Raw genomic sequence first — 26,256 nt, 5'->3', positions numbered from 1 at the left:
TAGGAATGGTAGAACGATGGGTTCGATGACGGTTTGGATGTACCGTGCACTATTCAGTGTCCCCTCGACGATCACCAGTGGTGTACGGCCAGTGTAGGAGATCGCTCCCCACACCATGATGCCGGGTGTTGGCCCTGTGTGCCTCGGTCGTATGCAGTCCTGATTGTGGCGCTCACCTGCACGGCGCCAAACACGCATACGACCATCATTGGCACTAAGGCAGAAGCGACTCTCATCGCCGAAGACGACACATCTCCATTCGTCCCTCCATTCACGCCTGTCGCGACACCACTGGAGGCGGGCTGCACGATGTTGGGGCGTGAGCGGAAGACGGCCTAACGGTGTGCGGGACCGTAGCCCAGCTTCATGGAGACGGTTGCGAATGGTCCTCGCCGATACCCCAGGAGCAACAGTGTCCCTAATTTGCTGGGAAGTGGCGGTGCGGTCCCCTACGGCACTGCGTAGGATCCTACGGTCTTGGCGTGCGTCGCTGCGGTCCGGTCCCAGGTCGACGGGCACGTGCACCTTCCGCCGACCACTGGCGACAACATCGATGTACTGTGGAGACCTCACGCCCCACGTGTTGAGCAATTCGGCGGTACGTCCACCCGGCCTCCCGCATGCCCACTATACGCCCTCGCTCAAAGTCCGTCAGCTGCACATACGGTTCACATCCACGCTGTCGCGGCATGCTACCAGTGTTAAAGACTGCGATGGAGCTCCGTATGCCACGGCAAACTGGCTGACACTGACGGCGGCGGTGCACAAATGCTGCGCAGCTAGCGCCATTCGACGGCCAACACCGCGGTTCCTGGTGTGTCCGCTGTGCCATGCGTGTGATCATTGCTTGTACAACCCTCTCGCAGTGTCCGGAGCAAGTATGGTGGGTCTGACACACCGGTGTCAGTGTGTTCTTTTTTCCATTTCCAGGAGTGTATATATAGCATTTTCCGTTGAAAAACCCTTCTGGAAACCAAACTGACATTTTGTTAAAACTTTATTTTTACAGAGGTGTGAAGCTACTCTACAATACATTACTTTTTCAAGAATTTTGGATAAGGCAGTCAGAAGAGAGATTGGACGGTAGTTGATGACATCAGATGTATCCCCTTTTTTATGCAGTGGCTTAACAATGGCATACTTCAGTGTATCTGGGAAAATACCGTGCTTCAGAGAGCTATTACACATGTGGCTAAGAATCCCACTTATTTCTTGGGAACAAGCTTTTATTATCCTGCTGGAAATGCCATCAATTCCATGTGAGCTTTTATTCTTGAGAGAATTTATTATCTTCCTAATTTCAGGAGGAGAGGTGGGTGAAATTTCAATTGTATCAAATGGTGTGGGTAAGGCCTCTTCCATTAACTGCCTTGCTTCTTCTAATGAACATTTAGATCCTATTTTCTGTACAACATTTAAAAAATGATTATTCAAAATGTTTTCAACTTCCGGCTTGTTGTTTATCAAGTTTCCATTGGCTTTGATGGTGATGCCGTCATCCTGTACTCTTGATTGCCCTGTCTCCCTTGTAATAATATTCCAAATTGTTTTGATTTTGTTATCAGAGGTATTAATCTCAGACATGATGCACATGCTTCTGGATTTTTTTTAATGTAGCACAGTAGTTTTTATAATATTTGGCTGTTTCTGGGTCATTACTCTTTTTTGTTGTTAGATACAGTTCCCTTTTGTGGTTACAAGATATTTTTATTCCTTTAGTAAGCCGAGGTTTTTTTGCATGGTTTCTTACAAGTGTATCATGAAATAAGTTATATTTTAAATTAGCATCAGGTTCCTTGTACACCTCATCCCAGTCTAACTGCTGAAGATTTTCTCTGAAATTTCTAATTGTTGAGTCATTAATTGAACTAACTTTCCTACTGCAGCTCATACACTTAGTATCCATGGTAGTTTGGAAATTAGTTAAGGGATTTACTAAGCGATAACAATTATATATTAAATACAGATGCAAAAGGACACTAAATATGTTTTGGAAACTAATATGTAAGTAAACTATTACCAAATTCACTTAAATTTGTGATATAACACTAAATATGCACCATCAAAAATTAGGCCTATACAAAATGAACTTTTTTCGAGAAGTGGAAGAAGATGCAAATAAAAGAAAAACCTTTAATGGCAAGCTTGAAGAGCACACTAATGAACGTATTTAATTAGTTAATTTATACCAAATGCACATAAGATTGCGGTATAACGGTAAGTATGCACACTCGGAAAGTAAGGCAAAGCCGCGAAATATAAACAAAACGAACTTTTCGCGATTACTGGAACAATACGCAAATGAAGGAAAAACCTTTAATGGTGAGCTTGAAAAGCAGCCTAATGAACGTATTTAATCAGTTAAACTACAGCAAATGTGCTTCCAATTGCGGTATAACACTAAATATGCACACTCGAAAAATTAGGCCTAAGTAGCAGTAAGTAAACAAACGAACTTTTCGCAATCACTAGAACACTACGCAAATAAAAGAAAAACTATTAATGGTGAGCTTGAAGAGTACACTAAAGAACATATTTAATTAGTTAAAAGTGTTCAACTATAATTAATTACAACCTAAATTACTTATCTTTCATGAGAGCTCTGTCTCCATACATGTGGCCTTGTGCATCTAAAGCATTGTTTCATTGTAATAAAATTTAATTGTGACATATATTTAGTTAACACTATCACCCAGTATTCATTAAGTTTATTTATTTTTAATAATGACTGTGAAGGATAGCGTACTCTCGACTGTACCCTGCCAACTGGCTTGCAAGGCAACAGGAACATCATCCAGAAAACTGTCGCCTGGGCACACATCTAGGCCTGAGGGCATGTTCTGGGGTGATGATGGCGACAACGGGCCCATGTCCATCGGGTCGGCGACTGGGGACAGTGGGAGTGAGGGTGCATCATCCATCTGCTCCTCCTGGGGTGCCCTGATGGCACCAGTGTGCAGCTGTGAAGGCTGAGCGGTCCCCTTAGCCCTTCAGTCTGGGGGGAGAAAAGCAGCAGAATCATGGGGCAAATGACACGCATGAATTTGGTTCTGGTGGTGGCGCTGCAAACCATCGGGACCTGAAATCGAGCACATAAAAGAGCCAGTGCATTGCAGACCATTGGTGGTGCCAGATGTTGCAGTGAGTGTAGCAGTTGTAGCAGCGTCTGATGGTGGTGGCCATGCAGAAGTTCCACTGGTGATGGTCCGTCTCATGAGTAGGAGTGATAGGAGGGCGAGAAAGAGTTGCAGTGCCTGTTCCCGTGTGTGGGTGGTGCAAAGCTTGGGCATCTGTTGTTTAAAAGTTCATACAAAGCTTTCTGCTTCTCCATTGGACTGGGGGTGAAACGGAGCTCTTGTTAGATGACGAACGTGAATTATGTTCACAAAACTGTTCAAAGTAACGTGAAGTGAATTGTGATCCGTTTTTCGACACAATACTTCTGGAAAACCCTCTATGCAAAATATGGAGGACAACACTTGAATGGTTCTACGTGATATGCTAAGAGAGTCTACTACTATGAGCCGACGAGTATTCCAAAATGGTCCCACAAAGTCTATGTGCACTCGTTGCCATGAGAATTGAGTCTTAGGCCAAGCTGAGAAGGTTTATGGTGGAGCAAATTGGTTTTCCGTGCATGTGCACCACTGTGATGTCATCTCTTCAGTATGGGCATCCATGCTGTGCCAAGTATAATGCTGTCACACTAACTGTTTACTGCGAACAAATCCCCAGTGTCCTTGGTGGAGCAGTCACAACACATCACTATGGGAGCAAGCACACCCAATTGTCCACTGTCGTTTTGAACTGGACTCACACCCTGTTGAACTGAAAGGTCAGGCCAACGTGCAAAATGTCAGCGCACAGCTGAGTTTTGGATGCTGTTCAATGAACGAGGTCAAGGCATGTCAATGTAATGCAACAAAATCTTGAGATCTAGGTCTTCTTCCATGGCCTGTGCAATTTTCCTTCAGCACCATGCTTTGCCATAAATCTGTACACAATTTCACACCAATACTGCGAAAGCAACAAAGCCTAACAATGCAATTTTGATCAGTGCATGTAGAAACCAGCTTTGACAGTTGAAACAAGGACCGCAAAGGCTTGCGATCTGTTGCCGAAAATAATGTGTGACCATACAAATAATAATGGAATATGGTCACACCATACGCAATTGTGAGAGACTCTTTTTTTCAATTAGTGAATAATTCCACTGAGTTTGAGTTGACAACTTTGAAGCAATAACAGTGGGTTTGTCTTGTGCACCAATTCTGTGAAAAACCACAGTGCCAATTCCATAGGGAACAGGCAGGTCACAGATTGCAAGCAAATGAGATTGGAGGGGATGCACACCCTGATTTTGTCACATGACCTAAATACTGTAGTTCAGTTTGGAAAAAGTCACACTTTTTGAAATGACACTTGAGTCCTGCTTCTGACAACACTTGAAAAAGACTATACAAATTGGCAGTGTGTTCCTTTGTTGTACGACCTGAGACGACAATATTGTCGAGGTAGTTTGAACAAAATAGCGCTTTTTGCAGTCAGCTGTTCCAAGTAATGTTGAAAAATGGCAGGTGCGGAAGCACTGCCAAAGGGCAAACACAAATACTCAAACAGTCCTAAGTGTGTATTTACAAAAAACAGTTTCTGTGATTCTTCATCCAATGGAAACTGCAAGTAGGCATCACGCAAATCTAACGTACAAAAGTAATGTCCTGCACCAAGCCTGGCCATGAGATCCTCGGGGTGAGGTAACAGATAAGTGTCAACTATTGTCTGTGTGTTGACTGTAGACTTGAAGTCAACAGAAATGCGTATGCGACCAGAAGGCTTAGGCAACAAAATGAGAGGACTCACCCATTGACTATCTTGAATGGGAGCAATTACATTATCTTGCAATTCTTTCAATTCACTGGCTACTTTGTTTCTTATAGTAACTGGAACGGGGCGGGCCCGGAAAAACTTAGGGTGTGCTTTGTCTTTCAATGTAACATGTGCTACAAAGTTATTAGCCTTTCGCATTCCTGTAGCTTTTCCCATTCCTTCTGAAAATAATCCAGGAAATCGTTAGCAAGCTAGCTATGCTGTCTTTTGGCTCAAAAGCAGACACTGAAATTACATAGTCTTCGATGTTAAGTTCAAACAAATCAAAGGCATCTAAACCAAATATGTTTTCACTGTCTCTTGATTTCAGCACAGTAAAGTTCACTACCCTAGTGTGCAATTTGTAAGTGGCAGGCAGATTGCACTGCCCACGCACTGGAATTTCCTGTCTGTTCTAAGCAGTGAGGTGCCTGCTAGATTTAGAAAGGAGTGATGAGCCTAACAATTGGTACATGGCACGATTAAGCAAAGTTACTGAGGCATCTGTGGCTAACTGGAAGTTCGCACGATGGCCAGCAATTCATAATGAGACAAATAGTTTGTTAGACTGTTGTTCACAGCACTAGGGTGAGAAGGCAGCACAGTCTTAATCTTACTTTCGTCAGAACTTGTTGTAGGTTTTGAAAACACAGCGTTCACTGCATGTGCACAAGCCTGTTTTTTTCTGGGACCAGGCAAAATTGGCGTTTTTGTGCCATTGCAAACAAACTGCTTGGACATTGCCATTTTGTCCCACACATGTAACACGTTGCGTTATGCGAGGGCCAGTCCTGTGTTTTATGACAAGCAAAACATCTCGGGCAAGACTTCACTAAGTTCACAGGTCTGTTTACCTCTCTACATGGCTGTCCGTGCAGCTGTGTATGTGTTCGTTGTTGTGGCTGCTTGGGGCGGTCGCGAAAAAGCCTGACAAATCGGGGTGTAGTCAAACTTATTGGTCGCTATGGCACCAAATCATATTGCTCTAAGATTTGCAATACTTGGGGAATTGATGGCCAGAGTACTTTAAGATCTGTTCCCATATTCTGCTACCTGGAACATTTAATGTTATTGCATCACGTGTCATTAAATCACTGTAAAAGTTGACACAACTACACTTAAATTTACATTTCATGTCATGCCTGTTAATTCTGTGTACCACTGGTGGTGTGTCTGTTCCAGCTTTTTCTGCAAGTGAAAGAACTTATATCTAGTTGCAGCTATTTGGACTTGCTGGTCATAGTATTGGATTATTGTAGCAACTACTTTGTTATAGACAAGTTTGTCGAGAGACACGGTTGGGAATGGTTTTTGTGTTAACTTGAACACTGAGGAAATCGCAATCAAAAGGAAGTATTATAACTTTGCAGTACCTTGAACACGATGAACTTGACAGTGTTCTTGGAACTGAGTCAGGTATTCAATCCATTCCTCCTCTGTTTCCTTAAATTGTCAAAATGTTGGTATACTGGTCGGCGGCACTTGTTGGGCTACTTGGTTGGTCGGTTGTGATTGTGCAGTTGATGCCGCTTGCACAGCCACTAGTTGTTGTACTGTAACCAGTAAGGTAGTGAATTGTTGGTTCTGAAACTGAAAAACTTGTGGTGTTAAATCCAACACACTGGCCATCTGTGGCTGGGGCGGGGGCACAGGGTTGTGAAGGGTTGGGGAATTCGTGGTTTACGAAAATATGTTATATCAAAAAGCAAGGAAAGCCTCTGAAAAGAGAAATTTGATTAGTTCTGTGGCTCCCCTCCTGGAATACATCCAAGAACATTGTAGTGCTTCGAGAATTTCCACATAAATTCTAGAACCACTCGTCCTTTTACCATCTCGAACACACGATATTTTAAGAATAAGTGTGAGAGAACATACATCCTGCTCGACCCGTTTGTGTGTGCAGGCTGGAAAGAAGTCACGAGCACAAGGTAGACGCAGTGGTTGAACAGCATCGACAAGTGTTTACCGCTTGCGCCACAGAAGACATATCGGAAGAACAAGGAGTGTTTATGTATCTTATGGTGTTTTATATCGTTGTCTATTGTAACGAGGAAAAAGAAGAACAGTTGAATCATTGTTAATTGTACTTCACATATTTTACTCGCTAGAGGCAAGACATATTCATATATTATGTGGTTGTTAAACCAAATATATTGCAGATGTATTTAATTGAGTCTAAAGCGCCGGCCGGTGTGGCCGTGCAGTTAAAGGCGCTTCAGTCTGGAACCGCGTGACCGCTACGGTCACAGGTTCGAATCCTGCCTCGGGCATGGATGTGTGTGATGTCCTTAGGTTAGTTAGGTTTAATTAGTTCTAAGTTCTAGGGGACTGATGACCTCAGAAGTTAAGTCGCATAGTGCTCAGAGCCATTTTTTGAGTCTAAAGCAAGATGAATTGGTTGATTTGTTATCATTTGAATATTAATGTGAGAAATGGTGAATATGTTACTTGCGGAAGTTGAAATACATCATGACTGAACTACAGGTATAATTCAAGTACTAAATTATTTGAAAAATAGATAGTCTTATAAATTACCATAACCAGCATTATTCTTCGGAGAAGGTTTTAGAGATCGACAGAGCCGGCAATCCAGAGAAGAAGATCGGCTGTGCAGATCAAGTAAGTCAACCGATGTGAGAGAATTCGAATTTTGCAATCAAACTTCACATTGCTTCTTATCGTCAGACATCATTGGAACACAACAACAAATCAGCTAATAGAAACACTTGAATACGAGCACACCGCAAGCTAAAGCCCAAAAGAAGAAAGAAAAATCTTTGGCCAAGTTGATTAACTCCACTCACCACTGAATTATCCTCGTGCACCATTGTAGAGTCGTGTACTGCAAGGAAACATGATTAATACAGTTTTTTATTTACATGAACTGGAAACATTTACTTAACTTGAATCGAGTCCATGTTTTGTGGTATAAGCTCATCAGTAATAGTCCTCTTGCAGACTGATGTAAAGCACAATTCTGATTGTAGTAAATTAGTCCTGCTGTAGTTGCTAATCTGGTCACTACACCCTGTCATAGTGTGTAACGAACTAAACATGCTCTGCAAGTACACAGAGAAATGCCAAACTGTATGATTGAATGAGAAAGGCATTACGGAAAGTGGCGGCCTAAATACATGCTGTCAAGAGGGTGTTGGCAGCATGTTGCTTGTGAATATGTCTCTGGCCTCTCTCATGATAGATGCACTTGATCCAGTGCCCACTAATCTATCTTCGCGCTTCATCTTTGTTGACCGGTGTGCTGCAGACAACTTGTGCCAGCACATGTACGAAATACAGAATAGTAGCTTATAATGGGTATGGCATTGTGAAACATAATTCTATAAGACATGATATAGATTGGAATGCACAGTTAAAAGTTAGCAAACCAACACCTCTGAAACCAGGGCATATGTTGAAATAATCGCATAAATTTTGTGACAATTAGATTATGTTTAAATTGGTTAGGCTTTGCCATTTTTCCCGACTAAACTATCACTTCAGAAACCACAATGTATTGTGAATAAACAGTGCCATACATCAGTTGATAACATCTCCCTGCAGATCAAAGTTAATCCATTTTTTACAAAATAATATGCCCACAATTCCCATCTAGTTCATACTTCTTTTACAGGAGGCATCACATCAGTAATGGTTTGAAGGTAGTGTGTATATTATATGGAAAGCGTGTTACTATAGCTCTACTTTATAGTTGACAACTTTCCTTTTGTTCAGATTAACAAGGAACTTAGGCAGAAATCAACATTTTATTCGATTACATAACTATGAAGAATACTGCTTACGGTACAGTTATTGTTATGGAAGAAAGCTTATTGTGCAGTGTTTGTGAATACTGCTCGAAAGCTGACACCTTGTCAGCATCATTACATCTCAGTTACAGGTTTTTCCTTTCTCGCCATTAACATTATTTCATTGAGTGTAAATAGTGGGGAATTTATAATTATCATAATGCGAAAGGTGGTAAGAATTGACATTCTCAACTTTGAGAAATTGAAGGGACCAATAAAAAATATTGTAAACAGGGATAAAATATTAATTCTGGAAGCATAAGGTGGTATGACACTATATATTGTTAATGTAGCTTAAGATAATAATACGGCAGTGTTGAATCAAGGAGCCAGCATGTTAAGAAATTAAAGCCAGACCTAAAGGGGGTGTTAAAAGAAGATGGGGATGATGATGATGATGATTGGTTTGTGGGGCACTCAACTGTGTGGTTATTAGTGCCCATACAAATTCCCAACCTTTGCTCAGTCCAATCTCACCACTTTCATGAATGATGATGAAATGATGAGTACAACACAAACACCCAGTCATCTCAAGGCAGGCGAAAATCCCTGACCCTGCCGGGAATTGAACCTGGGACCCAGTGCTCGGGAAGTGGAATGCGACCGCGGGACCACTAGCTGCAGACTGGTAACTGAAGAGATCAGTTGATGAGCTTGTATCTCTTTCAGCAATAGCCTGTAAAATAGTGCAAGAAGATTTCCTTCTATATTTCTTCTATTATTCACAGCATCAGAAGATCAAAAAGTATCCTTTATCAACTTTTAATTAGTGTACTGCCAAAGCAGTTGGTTCAGAAGGGAGTAGAACTAAATAAAGGCACATATGCATCATCTGCAGTTGGAAACTGAGCTCATAATTTTCCTCAGAAGTTGTCATAAGTAGAATAGATGACAAATCCAGCTAGAACGTCCAAGGCCTGTTGGGAACAAGGAATGTAGATCATAGAACACAGACCTCTGTCTTCCTGAGTGATTTGAAAAATTCCACGCCACAATGACAGTTTCTAATACATTAAAATGAGAAAAGATAGACACAAGCATTTCACAATAAAACACATTATTCTTAAGATGAATGTTCGATAGTGTCTTGTGAGTGATTTTAATTGAGTAGCCAACTCTTCTTTGTGAATAATAAAAATGCTACACATTTCAGGAAAAATTAAAATCCTGAGAAATAGTATCCTTAGAATCATATCTACTAATTGCTTTATACCATGCCTGCTGTAAATATACAGTTATTCCTAAGGAAGAAAGATTGAAGTTCATCACAATTATTACGTAGTAAATGCGTAACAATATTTAAAAAAGTTAGGTTGCCACTCACAATGTAGAGAAGGCGCTGAGTCACAAACTGGCACAACAAAAAAGACAGCTCTACATTTAAGCTTTCAGACAAAAAAAATCCTTTCTCGGAAATAAAAAACTTGCATTCACACAAGGACAACTTTCACACACATGGCTGCTACACTGGCCACTGTCAGAGGAAGTACTCATCAATGCAGTGCTCCAGATGTTTGCAGCAGTATTGTACAGAAGACTTTCTGGCATGGAACTCATAGCAGCTATCAAATACAAAGTATTGTATGTGGTGAATGAGCTTAATTTGGATGAGTGTGATGACAGAGTTGTTTAGAGTTTGCCTACAAGTAGGAAAAGAGGGATGAATAGAAGAAGGAGAGGTTATGGAGCAGTGAGGACAGTGTCTTAGCTCTCAGCATAGATAATAAAACTGCTCTAACAAGGTGAGAGGTTTAGGATCATGGTGTTTTATGGAGGCATCATCTAGGTGGCCGCCGTATGAACAGACTTAAGTTAGTTAGTTAGTTACATGTTCCATAGATCATTATTTGAACGATTCTTTTTTCAAAATGAACAAGTTAATTTACAGAATATGTATACATGATAAGTGTGTTAAATGTTAAAGACGATCTGTCTCGAAAAGCCAGGTGTGTATCCCATTTCATGCGAATATGGCATGTTTTACATTGGGCCAATTATCAGAACTGAAGGAGAGATGCAAGAAACATAAGTGACACATCCAGCTAAAACAGCCAAGCAAATCAGCTGTTGCTGAGCACTGCCTTGAATGTAATCATGAAATGAAATCTAATGAGACCAGTATCATAGTGTGAAAGCTAAGTTTCTGGGACAGTATAATTAAATAATATATCGAAATAAAGATGTCAGGAGACTTAATTAAAGGGAGGTAGGTTTCAATAAGCAAATCTTGGGGTCCCTCAATTTATTAAAATCTCACCAACTGTCACATCCATTGGAGCTTAAAAATGGTAAAGGAATTTGTATTTCATAGAGTATTAGTGCATGCTCTGTGAAAAAAAACGAGCACAGTGGACATCGGGAACTGAACTCAGCTGTAAATAGCAGCATGAGGCCAACAGTAGCTCACAGTCTGGTTGGAAACCAGGTAGTGAATACACATAATAGCAGCACCAGAAGAAGATGGGTGAGTCAGTTGTTGAAACATTATGCAGAAAATGGAAACAACCAATCAACTGGACAGCAGAAAGCACACTATTAGAGGTGGTTTGTTTATCTCCAGTTTTTTTATGGCTGTTACAATACTACATTTAAACACACTATCTGTTCAAAAAGTTCAATGACTGATCTTATTCCTGCCGTATAAGCTATGTCAGTGCAGTAAGTTCGGTGGCAGCAGCTTAAACCAACAATTGTAAAACAACAGACAAGCAATGGTAACTGTTATCCAGATTTTCTGAACAGGGTCAGTAACCCTTTTTGGTGAATGTTGTACCACCTGCAGGAAGAAAGCACGTTGTTCAGGTCTCCCATTGAGGTGATAACTTTATTTAAAAGCAATATTTCACCATTGCTAGAGTATTATTTACGAGTTCCAATGTTTGATGGGCAAAGATAGATCAGTACAGTAATGTCCTCACCAAACATTTCTATCCCAGTACCAAAAGTCCTGTTTATAATGTACTGACGTGATTTTAATTGTTATGCTTTCCACCTTACACATTTGGCATTTTTTAGTAATTATTGCAAAGTTTTTCTTCATCCCTACATCTCATTTAATACCATGTTAATAGTTGAAAGTAAACAAAAAAAAATGCTAAAATGCTTACTTCAGCCTGGATAACACCAAAGTGTGGAAACACCTAATGTAAAACATTGGGTGCAACCCTTTTTTTTTTTTTTTTTTTTGAAATAAAAAAAAAAGATAGCTAAGATTTAAGATTATTCCTCATAAATTGTTCATGGATCTCTCTCTCTCTCTCTCTCTCTCTCTCTCTCTCTCTCTCTCTCTCTCTCTCTCTGATAAAGAAGCCTTTTGTTTTATTAATAATAAGACAGAAGACAAAAACAAGTCCTCAGATTAACTTTCTAGATTGTGGATTGTACCTTAGGCATTGGTACAATGCACTACATCAGCATTTTTCCTTCTGTTGTGCCTTTCATCTAAGCAAATCTAAATACATAACTCTCTTAATATTGCATAAATTATTTTTTTTTCCATTCTGAATGGCACTCAAATGCCATAATAAGCTTTTGTATGGTAAGTGGCAACAGAGATGCTTGTTCTGCTTTCAGTTTAATTAAAACAGAACACAGAAGTTGTTGTTTGTATACTAAAGTCTATACACTGAGATGACAAAGACACAACCACAGTGAACAATGGTCAATAATACAAATCTGTTACTCAATGGTTTTCAAGTATTCAAACTTGGTTCACATGATAATGGGTGAATGTAATAGGCACACCAGTTCCATCTCCACAGTGTCGTTGCAGGTAATAAGACAAAATTCACAATTCAACCATTGTTCATGTGCAGCAGATTGGATTAGGTAATTAAATAAACAATTGATAGCAATGGTATTTTTACAGAAACATTTTTACAGTTTAGTTCCCACTTTTTTAAAAACGGAATTGGGATTCCTAAAACCTAATATAAACACTGATAATTTCAAAAATTCCCTGTACTTTGTAGTGGGGGTGTTTCAGTAACCAACCATAACTACTACTACTACTACTACATCATTATTTGTGAATTAATAACAGCCCATAACCAAATATGATTGGGTAAGTACTGAGCAGATTCTGAAAATTTATTAAAAATATTTTAAACATGTAACTTAATGTAAGTTTCCAGTTTTTACCAGTAAGTTGTTTCTGACATAAAATATTGCTGTATAGCCGCTTAGGTTAACAACAGTGAGTATCTCCTCTATTTTTCAGAATTTCACTGATGTAACAGGAATGTCTTGAAATCATTATGCTGTAGGAGATGTGTGACAGAATAATGCCAGAATAGGCGTACACCACCTTAAGTTAAGCATTAGTGACTGCAACTATCAGTTTTCATATAAGACAGCACACATGACTATTCTCTTGCAGTCTTAGATAATATGTTCCTTTCACTTTAAAGTAGAATCAGTATTAAAGTCTCACTGACATACTTTTTACAACTTAAGTTAATCCTAGAATTAGTTCCTGTGTTTTATCAGGATTTTATTTGTCTCATAAGATACATGTTGCAGATCATCTGATCATGTTGTATAGAAGGTACATCAGTTTTTGGCTTATGATATACATAGTTGCAGGAGGGCTCATTACAATAAAACCAATTCATTGCTAATTCTAATTTTTCTTGAGTTGCCTAGTGGATGTCTATGCTGTTTTTGTGTGTATTAAAACAATATTGTATCACCTGCATAACATGTTACCATATTAGCTTCTGTATGGGAATTACACCAATGAAAAGAAATGGACCAAGGATTGAGCCCTCCATCACATTACTCCCAACCTCCTTCAGTCAATAGCATCTGTTTTTAACTGTGATGACACGTCTTGTTGCTTAAACAGGACTTGATTAGAACTAAAGATAAGTTGTGTATACCATAAAATTCCAGTGTTGCTAATAGGATGGTAAAGATTATATAGTCATAAACTTTACTGAGATCACAAAGTACAACAGACACCAGATCCTTATTCTCAAAAGCTGTTAGCACTTAAGTGACAGCAGTAGTAGCGTTTTGACCGTGTTGGAATCCAGACTGTTGGAGAGGTCATGCTATTTGAAGTAGTTATTTAGCTAACTGTACATAACTGAAAACTGGCGTAACTTAGCATTTTGAGTACATCAAGGAAAATTCCAGCCATATTGAAAATGAAAAATAAGTGGCTGACAGAAGGAGGTCATGCTATTTGAAGTAGTTACACTCCTGGAAATGGAAAAAAGAACACATTGACACCGGTGTGTCAGACCCACCATACTTGCTCCGGACACTGCGAGAGGGCTGTACAAGCAATGATCACACGCACGGCACAGCGGACACACCAGGAACCGCGGTGTTGGCCGTCGAATGGTGCTAGCTGCGCAGCATTTGTGCACCGCCGCTGTCAGTGTCAGCCAGTTTGCCGTGGCATACGGAGCTCCATCGCAGTCTTTAACACTGGTAGCATGCCGCGACAGTGTGGACGTGAACCGTATGTGCAGTTGACGGACTTTGAGCGAGGGCGTATAGTGGGCATGCGGGAGGCCGGGTGGACGTACCGCCGAATTGCTCAACACGTGGGGCGTGAGGTCTCCACAGTACATCGATGTTGTCGCCAGTGGTCGGCGGAAGGTGCACGTGCCCGTCGACCTGGGACCGGACCGCAGCGACGCACGCCAAGACCGTAGGATCCTACGCAGTGCCGTAGGGGACCGCACCGCCACTTCCCAGCAAATTAGGGACACTGTTGCTCCTGGGGTATCGGCGAGGACCATTCGCAACCGTCTCCATGAAGCTGGGCTACGGTCCCGCACACCGTTAGGCTGTCTACCGCTCACGCCCCAACATCGTGCAGCCCGCCTCCAGTGGTGTCGCGACAGGCGTGAATGGAGGGACGAATGGAGATGTGTCGTCTTCGGCGATGAGAGTCGCTTCTGCCTTAGTGCCAATGATGGTCGTATGCGTGTTTGGCGACGTGCAGGTGAGCGCCACAATCAGGACTGCATACGACCGAGGCACACAGGGCCAACACCCGGCATTATGGTGTGGGGAGCGATCTCCTACACTGGCCGTACACCACTGGTGATCGTCGAGGGGACACTGAATAGTGCACGGTACATCCAAACCGTCATCGAACCGACCGTTCTACCATTCCTAGACCGGCAAGGGAACTTGCTGTTCCAACAGGACAATGCACGTCCGCATGCATCCCGTGCCACCCAACGTGCTCTAGAAGGTGTAAGTCAACTACCCTGGCCAGCAAGATCTCCGGATCTGTCCCCCATTGAGCATGTTTGGGACTGGATGAAGCGTCGTCTCGCGCGGTCTGCACGTCCAGCACGAACGCTGGTCCAACTGAGGCGCCAGGTGGAAATGGCATGGCAAGCCGTTCCACAGGACTACATCCAGCATCTCTACGATCGTCTCCATGGGAGAATAGCAGCCTGCATTGCTGCGAAAGGTGGATATACACTGTACTAGTGCCGACATTGTGCATGCTCTGTTGCCTGTGTCTATGTGCCTGTGGTTCTGTCAGTGTGATCATGTGATGTATCTGACCCCAGGAATGTGTCAATAAAGTTTCCCCTTCCTGGGACAATGAATTCACGGTGTTCTTATTTCAATTTCCAGGAGTGTATTTAGCTAACTGCACATAACTGAAAACTGATGTAACTTAGCATTTTGAGTACATCAAGGAAAATTCCAGACATATTGAAAATGAAAAATAAGTGGCTTACAGAAAGAGGTCATGCTATTTGAAGTAGTTATTTAGCTATCTGTACATAACTGAAAACTGACGTAACTTAGCATTTTGAGTACATCAAGGAAAATTCCAGACATATTGAAAATGAAAAATAAGTGGCTGACAGAAAATATTTATTGTCTTTCTTAAGTTTATTATTATTATTATTATTATTACTACTACTACTACTACTACTACTACTACTACTACTACATCATTATTTGTGAATTAATAACAGCCCATACTTCTGAGATTGTAGAACTTTGACACAGTGTTTACAAGTTGTTTTGGAGTGATAAAGATACTATGGAAAGCATCCATTACAATTGGCCCAGAACCAAGCGGAATGTATGTGTATCATTTTGTTTGAACTTGTCTTTCAGCTGTATTAAGTAATTATTGACTGTCTCTTGCTCCAGAAGTATGTCTTGTGCCTGGACTTGGAAATGTTGTTATTTGAAAATATCCCGTGCTGCTTTGCATTTGTTGGGAGTACCTTTTATACGTTGTAGCTGCAATCCACCTTGGAATACTGGCATGTAACAATTGTATAGTCTCCAATAGAATGTTATGCTACTCTTCAATCGGAACCTCTTCTAAATCATGTAGTAATGAGGGAGGCAGAAATCTGCTCCAGAGTCGGCACTGCAACACCGCCCACAAGGGCACAATAATGTTCAAGTCTGGGAACTGTGCTGGCCAGGGAAGATGCTGCAGCTCAGTTGTGTACTCCTCATACTACAATTCTATTGTCCTGCCTGTGTGAATGGGTGCATTATCATACTGAAATATGTCATCATTTTTGGGCAACATCATTTGAATCGGGTGCACCTGATCACCTAAAATGATAACATAATAATGGGCTGTAACATGGCCTTTGAGAGTAATGATGGAACCAGCAGAATACCATGATATGGCTGCCCACACCATCACACTCCCACCTCAATGTGTAACCAGTGGAATCAAGCAGTTAGGATTGTAGGCTTCTTTTAACATTCTCCAGACGTAAACCTAGCCCGATGTTGGAAATAACGAAAATGTTGTCTTTGTGGACCATATGATGTGTTTCCACTGATCGGCCATCCAGGATATATGCTGCTGACATCATGCTTTACGTTGGTTGTCACTAAAGGTTTCGGTATAGCAGCTCGTCCATGAATATTCACTTTCTGGAGTTCTTGGAGGATAATGTTGATAGATATTGGGTTTTGAAGATGGCTATTGAGCTCTGCAGTCACTTTAGCCACCATAGTTGTGTTGATTTGGCACAATTCATGTTAGCGTATGACAGTCTCTTTCATTTAATTTTGATTTGTACTTACTATTATATTTACACAATGATGTCTTACTATGTTTTGTGTAGGCTGTCGTGATTGTTGAAACAGTTGATAAGTTGGCTGTTTTGGTTACTGATGCTCCAGCTAATCAGGCCCCCACAATCTGCCTTCTGTGGAACTCTGTTAGGTCTTTCATTACACTTCAACCTCGGCCTCTGAATGCAAGTTATGAAGTGTGCACTACTCATAAACAACCTACACTGATGCCTGGTCCATAATGAACACACACAGTCCAGCGCAACACGGGCCTTGCCTGCGTTGTTGACCGTCAAACACAACCATCCTGTTACATGACTACCACTGTTCACATTATTTTGCCTATCCCCTGTGTGTGTGTGTGTGTGTGTGTGTGTGTGTGTGTGTGTGTTTGAACAGTTTATCAATTTTGTCTTTGCAGCATGCCATAAATAATTTGCAATGTTATATTTGCATCTGGCATATAAATCCAGTGAGATATAGTGCAGGCATATCACAAATTGGATATTGCCTAATACTTAGTGCTGAAACTGCCAAATGTGCCCATGCAAATTTGGTAGTTACAGCACTAAGTATTAAACAATAGTCGGTTTGTGATATGACTGCACTATATCTCACTGTATTTATATGCCAGATACAAATACAACATTGCAAATTGTCTGTGGCACGCTACAAAGACAACATTGACAAATTGTCCAAGTAGATGAAAGGGAGACAAAAAAGTTAAGGTTTTAGCAAAAAATGGCACCACACTCTGAAAAAGATGGTAGATTTATGGATTAAAAAAGACATGTGACATTTTAGATTAAAATGATTGTCGTTAGTATTGCAAATGATTGTGAACTTAGAAATGAACTGAAAATAAACTGTCAGTTTGGAGAAAATGAGAGTAACAAATGGGATTATTAAGCAAAAAGTGTACAGACTTAATAGTTTGCGCATGAAGTTTGTGCTTGATTCAACCACTAGAGACCACCGGGCCTGCTAGTACGACAGCAGTTGCTGCACTCCCTGTTAGAACTAATTACTATGTAGGCCAGAGTGCAAGGCTCTGCCAGCCACTGGTGTATTGTCTGTTATATATATTTTGTCTTTCATGTGTTTATGCTTTTTCATGTTATAAGGTTACAGTGTTCTTGGGTTAGAACAGTTAGTATTAACCAACATTGTTCATTTTTCTGTTGCACTTAATTTCTTCCAAGGTATATAAACATTGTTAAATTTATGTAACATGCCATTACTGAGTAGCTACTGCAGGATATTTTAATAGCAAATTGCCACTACAGAAGAAAATAGCTGTGTAGACCAGATCCATAACTTTCATAGTGAACTCATTGAGTGTGCTCCATGAAAGTCTGGAAAACATGTTCCAAGTTAAAATTGGTCCAAAATTTGTGTATATGAGCATACGGAACAAATGAGAATTCTTCATTGCTGCCCAGGGTAAGATTTGCCCTCCTCTAACCTTACAAATTAACAGGTATTGCATGTGTCTGTATCTTGTGTAGGTATGTAACGTGCACTTGTACTATGTAGCTTTTTTAATGGAGTAAAAGGAAGAGAGGAGATAGGCTCCTGTGCTGGCACATAGTACACTACCCTTGGATAGACCTAGGAAGCTGCCTGCCTTACCAAGTCTCTGATTTGTGTCATATGTCTTCATACATAATGAGGAAAAAATCAGGAGACAGCCTAGGATATTGGCGTGTGGTCTGTGCTGACCAAAATACTTATACTACCACCTCTCCCCTTTGCTACAAAATATTTGTACTGAAACTTTTCTTTCCACCAAGAGGATTCAAACCAGTTGTCTTCAGTGAAGTCACCACCACCAAACTGATGTGTATTACCCACAATGGTTATTTAGAAGGGTTGAAATGTGTTTGGATATTCAAAATGAAATACACTGGAAAAAGATGCAGATGACAAATGAAACAAAATAGAGCACACTTTGTGAACAGACACCGTTGTAGCAGTTATTCAATAGCCATACTCATTTTTGTCTTCTATTATGTTAGTCTCATGGTAAATAGTGTGGAGATAAAACCATAGCCCTACAAATCTTAGGGGGAATAAATTGAGACCATATGGTGGTGGTGATTGTTTTTTAAAAGGAAAGCAGGGGAGGAGAGACAGTGTATAATTACCATGGATGCCTAATATTCCAGTGTTATGGAGAACTTTGTCATGAGGGTACAGTTTTATATGATTTCAGTTATGTTAAGTGTTAAATTAGAGAAAATGGAAAATTGTTATTTAACATGGCAGAGATATTAATGGTTTCCATTATTCTATTACAAAGACCATCATGGTAAAACATACTATGGGACAGTGTACTGTATGTATGTCAGTAAAGAAATGTTGTTGTGTTATTTACTATTAAACCAATAACTCTTCAGAGTAACTTACCCACAAGTTTTTTTTTTTTTTAAATTCATGTCATGTCACCGCATTTGGACATGAGTTCCACCAAGATGTCCAATCAATATGTTTGTTCTCTTCAGAAATGTGTGTACTTGCTGCCTGGCAACCATTATTGATTTTCTGTTTGTTTGCCAAGCACATTTAAGCCGTACTTTGCAATGTGTACTGCAGAATTGTCCGTAATGCTCTTCCTGTAGCATTAAGAATTTTATTTTTTTATATCTTTGACAAATAAATTTTTTTATATATTTTACAAATAAAGTTTTTTATATCTGATACATCATGTCAGTACAATCCTTCATCCTGAGTTGTAAATTTATTCATTTCAGACTTGCATTTCCTTATGTAAATTGGATGATTTTTCAACAGATAATGCATATATGTAGCTATCACACTTTGGTTTTTTTTTTTTTCTTTCTTTCTTTCTTGACATGTAATTACTGGTAATTATACTACACAGCAGTTTACTATGTATCAGATTCCCTTCAAATTGCATATTTGAAGCATTAAAAAGGAGTCACTTGCCCCTGTAGTTTTTAAGGGAGTGAATTTTAAGTAAATATCTCGTGTCATATACATTACTTTCTTAGTGATAGCTTGCCAAAAATAGTAAAAGGGTAAGAAGTACACATTGTATTAAGAAATAAATCTTCAGATATGTGCAAGATGTCTTTTGTATATAATAAATAGTTATCTTTTGTATATAATAAATAATTATCTATTGTGTATAATAAATAGTTATGCATTATATATAATAAATAGTTATGTGGTGCAATAGCTACTGATAACTCTTTACTGCATAATCTGTAGAGAGGTTGTGGATATTACCTGTATATTTTAGAAACACAAGGGAGCTCAATTTTCACACTAGATTCATTATATGAAGCATTTAACAGCTTTAGGTATACTGTTTGCAGTTTGAGAAGCCAGCTGCTCAGATACCTTGGAAGTCAATAGTCCTGGCATCAGTGCTCTGCTTTGGAGGCACAATTCTGCTTTTAGTGGGCAGCTTACTTGTGACTGGGCATATTGAAGCTAAGGTGAGCACCACAGAATAATAGTTTGCTTCATCTTGTTCAAAATGTAGCATATATTTAAACTGTATTTTCAAGTTTTGTGTTGCACATACAAATCAGTTTACATTTTCAAAAGAAAAAGAAAAAAAGGAAGAAAAATTCAGAGCAGTTTTAGAGAAATTTTACCAAAAGTTAGAGGAATGACGTGACTGTGCTGGAGTATAAAATTTTGATAAAGGGGTTACTGTATGCAGCCTGCTGATTCTGCTAGTGCCATTTTCCTGGAAAATTTTGTGGCTGTTATGGATTCAGTTAGCAGAGACTACCAGTTTTAATGGTGGGCAATCACTGGTTTCATGTTTAGAAAACTGAACAAATTAAAATATGGTGCTGCTCAACTTATCCCTACGATTGCACCCATCCACTATTGTCACAAATGTGAAGTTAGTTTGCACATAGAGGAATACTTTTAATTAAGTGTAAGACATAGCAACAAAGAGATCTGTTGAGTAGCAACTAGTAACAACAAATCTGAAGTAAAATTAATGGCTTGCAGTATTTTAACTTGTTTTTCCTCATGCCAGAAAAAAGTTAGTTTTAGATACAAGATGTCCATAAAGTCCCTTCACAACTTCAAAATTTTATGACAACAGCAGTTGCTGAAATATTTTAACATTTCTTTTATTGTAATCAGTGTTTATAAAAGCTTTTTGACAATGTTTAATCGACCTCTATATGGGTGCCTTTAGTTTAGTTGCACAAAGCACATAAAGACGGTACTCGATTTCTTGCCATGTTGGCTGTAGCATAGCATCATCAATGGTGGCAATGGCATTACAAATCCTTTGCTTCAAGTCAGCAATGTCCCGTATCTGCGTTTGATGCACAATATCTTTTACATACTCCCATAAAAAAAAGTCCAGCGGAGTGATATTTGGCAAACACGGTGGCCAAGGAATTGGCCTATCCCTCCCAATCCATCTGCCTGGAAATGTTTCATTGAGGAACTGACGAACATGCAGTCCCCAATGTGGTGGTGCACCATCTTGCTGGAAAATGATAGTTGGTTGTATAAGTCAATCAATTGTGGTGCTCCATCTTCGGTCAGAAGGTCGAGGTGAACATCTGCAGTAATTGTTGACTCGAAAAATGGACCAATTATTTGGTTGCACATGTTTCCACACCACACATTCACTTTTGGACTACCCTGGTGAAGCTCCCTAGTCACATGGAAGTGTTCAGATCCCCATATTCTCACATTGTGTCTGTTTAATGTCCCAGAAACATGAAAAGTTGCCTCTTTACCGAAACAAACTTGCATGAGGAATGCTTCATCCTCCGAAAGGCATTCCAACATGTTGAGTGCAAACTCTGTCCGTTTTGGCTCATCATTTGGCTCAAGTGTTGGTAACAGTTGCACTTTGTAAGTGTACAACCATAAGTTATTGTGAAAGATCTTATGCATAGTTGAACGTGGTAATTGCAACTGTCTGGCAGCAGTGCAGATGGACTTCATAGGGGAATGAGTGAAGACGTTTAAAACATGATCGATGTTTTCCTCAGATGCTCGTGATCGCCTGCTCCTCCCTTTATCCAACACTGGCCCAGCCTCCATAAAATTTTTGTGCCATGCATGGATTGAAAGGCGTGGTGGTGAATCTTTTCCATACTTCATTCTGAATTTTCATTGAGTCTGAACATCCGATTTTGTCTCAATAAACCAGGACACATATTGTGCCTTCTCTTGAGGAGTTGCCATTTCATAGAGATTCAGTTCCTTCCATCAACAGAGTATCTGAAACACAAAATGTTAGTATATATAAAAACTTTAGTAAACAGTTATTACAGTAAAAGAAATTTTGTTAAAATACACTCCTGGAAATTGAAATAAGAACACCGTGAATTCATTGTCCCAGGAAGGGGAAACTTTATTGACACATTCCTGGGGTCAGATACATCACATGATCACACTGACAGAACCACAGGCACATAGACACAGGCAACAGAGCATGCACAATGTCGGCACTAGTACAGTGTATATCCACCTTTCGCAGCAATGCAGGCTGCTATTCTCCCATGGAGACGATCGTAGAGATGCTGGATGTAGTCCTGTGGAATGGCTTGCCATGCCAATTCCACCTGGCGCCTCAGTTGGACCAGCGTTCGTGCTGGACGTGCAGACCGCGTGAGACGACGCTTCATCCAGTCCCAAACATGCTCAATGGGGGACAGATCCGGAGATCTTGCTGGCCAGGGTAGTTGACTTACACCTTCTAGAGCACGTTGGGTGGCACGGGATACATGCGGACGTGCATTGTCCTGTTGGAACAGCAAGTTCTCTTGCCGGTCTAGGAATGGTGGAACGATGGGTTCGATGACGGTTTGGATGTACCGTGCACTATTCAGTGTCCCCTCGACGATCACCAGTGGTGTACGGCCAGTGTAGGAGATCGCTCCCCACATCATGATGCCGGGTGTTGGCCCTGTGTGCCTCGGTCATATGCAGTCCTGATTGTGGCGCTCACCTGCACAGCGCCAAACACGCATACGACCATCATTGGCACCAAGGCAGAAGCGACTCTCATCGCTGAAGACGACACGTCTCCATTCGTCCCTCCATTCACGCCTGTCGCGACACCACTGGAGGCGGGCTGCACGATGTTGGGGCGTGAGCGGAAGACGGCCTAACGGTGTGCGGGACCGTAGCCCAGCTTCATGGAGACGGTTGCGAATGGTCCTCGCCGATACCCCAGGAGCAACAGTGTCCCTAATTTGCTGGGAAGTGGCGGTGCGGTCCCCTACGGCACTGCGTAGGATCCTACGGTCTTGGCGTGCGTCGCTGCGGTCCGGTCCCAGGTCGACGGGCACGTGCACCTTCCGCCGACCACTGGCGACAACATCGATGTACTGTGGAGACCTCACGCCCCACGTGTTGAGCAATTCGGCGGTACGTCCACCCGGCCTCTCGCATGCCCACTATATATGCCCTCGCTCAAAGTCAGTCAACTGCACATACGGTTCACGTCCACGCTGTCGCGGCATGCTACCAGTGTTAAAGACTGCGATGGAGCTCCGTATGCCACGGCAAACTGGCTGACACTGACGGCGGCGGTGCACAAATGCTGCGCAGCTAGCGCCATTCGACGGCCAACACCGCGGTTCCTGGTGTGTCCGCTGTGCCGTGCGTGTGATCATTGCTTGTACAGCCCTCTCGCAGTGTCCGGAGCAAGTATGGTGGGTCTGACACACCGGTGTCAATGTGTTCTTTTTTCCATTTCCAGGAGTGTATTACAACACCTGCCATTGTAATAAAATTTTGATGTTGTAAAGGGACTTTATGGACACCCTGTACTTTCATAATACTACAATAGTTAATGCATTTTTGTATCTCCTTTTTTGTAAATTGGGTTTAAAGATTCAGTCATTTTGTTGTCTCTCTCTTTTGTTCCAGTACGCGGATCGGACATGGCCTTTACTCATTTTGGGATCCATCATGTTTTTGCCAGGAGCATACCACATACGCATAGCATATTGTGCATTTCGACGATATCCGGGTTACTCATTTGATGATATACCCGAGTTTGATTGAAATTCCAGAACAGCAGAATCATCCAGTGTTCACTCAAATCTTGCAAAGACAGTTTCAAGAAATGGCTAGAAATGTTTCTCTTTTCACCTCCTGTGCACCAAAACACATTCTCTCAGTATCTTTTTTATTTTTTTTGTGAAGATCATCAATTAACATTGCAGAATCAAATAGTATAAACAAGAAAAAACAAGCATCAAACAATGAGGTACAATAACAATCCATACAAAAAGTAAAAAGTAATATCCACCAGACAGAACAAGTTAAGCATATTGAACTATCACACAAACTTGAAGTTAATCAGTAGGTTTGAGGGCTTTGAATTGGTAGACATGCTGTATTCTCATAAAGAGACAAATGAAACAGAAGTGTGCATTAATACTAACAGAAAGTAAAAGATGACCAGAAGCAACAAAAGACTCTCTAGACTTCTTCCACACTGTTTTACTTAAGGCTTTAATATTTCATCCCTTGCCTGTTAGCAACTTTTTCCTGCCTCCTCACATCGCAGTTCATGAAGTATTGGCATTCAGTACAGTGTATGATTGCCCATGACTGTTTAAGCCTTCTGAATATGTCACTGTAGTACTGAAGCTTTCACATTATTTTGGCTTTCTACTACTTGGTCTGCTAATGCTTTGTCTGAGTTTACAGCCACAGTGAAGAAATTATGTAACTTATTACTACATAAAGGATCCCTGCATGTGTAGCAAGTTCAATAATGCTGTGTGAGACTTCTTCATTGTGTCAGTAAGACAGTCAGTAAATATGCAGCTCACTTTTCGGACAGTGTTATAAGTGACTTCCAAGTGCTTTATTATGCGGAAAAGGCAATATTCCATTATTCGATGGGCTTATTTTTGCTTTGTTTCATGCATGTGCATGCAGGTTTGCGTGCGTGTGCGTGTGCGTGTGCGTGTGTGTGTGTGTGTGTGTGTGTGTGCGTCTGTGTGTCAGAGAGAGAGAGAGAGAGAGAGAGAGAGAGAGAGAGAGATTGTTTTCTTGTGAAATGATGGTTGTAAATTGTATTTGTTAATGTTTTTGAATATGTATTTTTGTTTTAAATGGAGACAGATTTGAAAACCATTAATAATGAAAATTTGTCAAATATAATCAATTTTTAATGTGTCATTTGTTAACCTAATATCTGTACATCAGAAGTATAAGTTCTACATCTCCATGACATTATAGTAGTTGTACTAACTTCCACAGATACTCTGCTGGCCCCACATATAGGACTCCTTGTAGTTCAATATGTTCAGTAAGTGTGATCTCCCAGCTTCGTAAAGCTTCGTAAATCATTGAAAAAATATAAAAAAATTTACACAGTGTGTGTTAAATATTAAACCAAAGTAACATGAACACTGGCAGCTGAGAGTGGCTAAAAGACCACTGATGATTATGCTTGGAAAATGATTATGGTTGGAAAATAACACATCGAAATACTAGTGATTTGACTGCATAAGTATCCATCTATCAACTTACTGTCCTGAAAAACAAACAACAATATGATGGCTGTAAATAAAGTAAGTGCCAATATAGCCCAGACACTTGCAGGAGCTTCGGCGTGCGCTAATAGAATATGGGAGCAATCAGGTAGCACCAGTATTGGTGTGGAGTGTGCATTTGAGAGGCATCCAGTTGAGAGTACTGTTGCTGTCTAGCATTCAGCTGAGGAGTGTCAATTCCACCCCTCTAAAGCATGTCTCCAGAAGGTGGTAAATATTTGTGGATTAAAATCAAGGTTGCCCGTGGCCAGAATACTTTACTGTATAGGGTGGTTGCACAGTGGGTCAATGCCTTTGTGCCACTCAGAATGAGACTGCAGATATGCGCCACACAGATCAGCCATCCATTCTTCAAGATCAGATTGATGTCGTAAGTTGTCTCAGTTCCATACACCATTGATGTGCTGTCTGGGAATTACCGATAGAGGTTGGTCTCAGTCATGAAATGGTGTGGCACATACTGATGAAATGTCTTGACATGAGGAAAATTGCATTCATTGTGTTTTCACATCAACTCATCGATGTACAGAAAGGGCACAGGTGTGCACTGACAGGCATCCACCTGGACAGATATCACAACAAAGGCGACACATTCCTACAGCATATTATCACCATTAATGAGATGTAGGAACAATTCTACAAGCCTGAATTAAAGCACCAGTTGAATGAATGGTGTCGCTCATGTTGGCCATGTCCACAGAAATTCTGACAGGAATCTAGTCTTGGGATCCTTATTCAGATTGTGGCATATGACTACAAAGGTGTTATCCTTAAGCCTGCTACACCTGAGGGACAAACCTTCAGCAGTGACTATTAGTTCCGATTTCTGGAGCAACATTTGTGTCCGGTTATCCAGTGCAAATGTCCACATTTATTGTGATACAATTGCCTTATTGTTTTTCTGAAAACTCGTGTTGCCATGTTGCAAACAATGTGAATCTCATATTGCAGTGGTGGTGTTGGACAGTCTCGATATACTATCCATACTCACCAGACATGAGTCCTTGAGGGCACTC

At 40.8% G+C, this 26,256-nt stretch overlaps 1 protein-coding gene across 1 annotated transcript in view; it reads left to right on the top strand.

Annotated features, from left to right (window-relative positions):
• The window catches only part of LOC126191908 (uncharacterized), a 107,557-nt gene extending 82,712 nt beyond the window's left edge, over positions 1–24,845 (top strand). Inside the window, exons 4-5 of the mRNA XM_049932566.1 lie at positions 20,048–20,170; positions 23,598–24,845. Of these exons, the coding sequence (XP_049788523.1) occupies positions 20,048–20,170; positions 23,598–23,735 (261 nt within the window). The 3' untranslated portion in view covers positions 23,736–24,845. The remainder of the gene's footprint in view (positions 1–20,047; positions 20,171–23,597) is intronic.
• Positions 24,846–26,256: the final 1,411 nt, after the last annotated feature.

This window comes from Schistocerca nitens, chromosome 1 (genome assembly GCF_023898315.1).
Source record: "Schistocerca nitens isolate TAMUIC-IGC-003100 chromosome 1, iqSchNite1.1, whole genome shotgun sequence".
In the NCBI taxonomy this organism is placed as follows: Eukaryota; Metazoa; Arthropoda; class Insecta; order Orthoptera; family Acrididae; genus Schistocerca; species Schistocerca nitens.
This window is presented reverse-complemented; position numbering and strand designations above follow the sequence as displayed.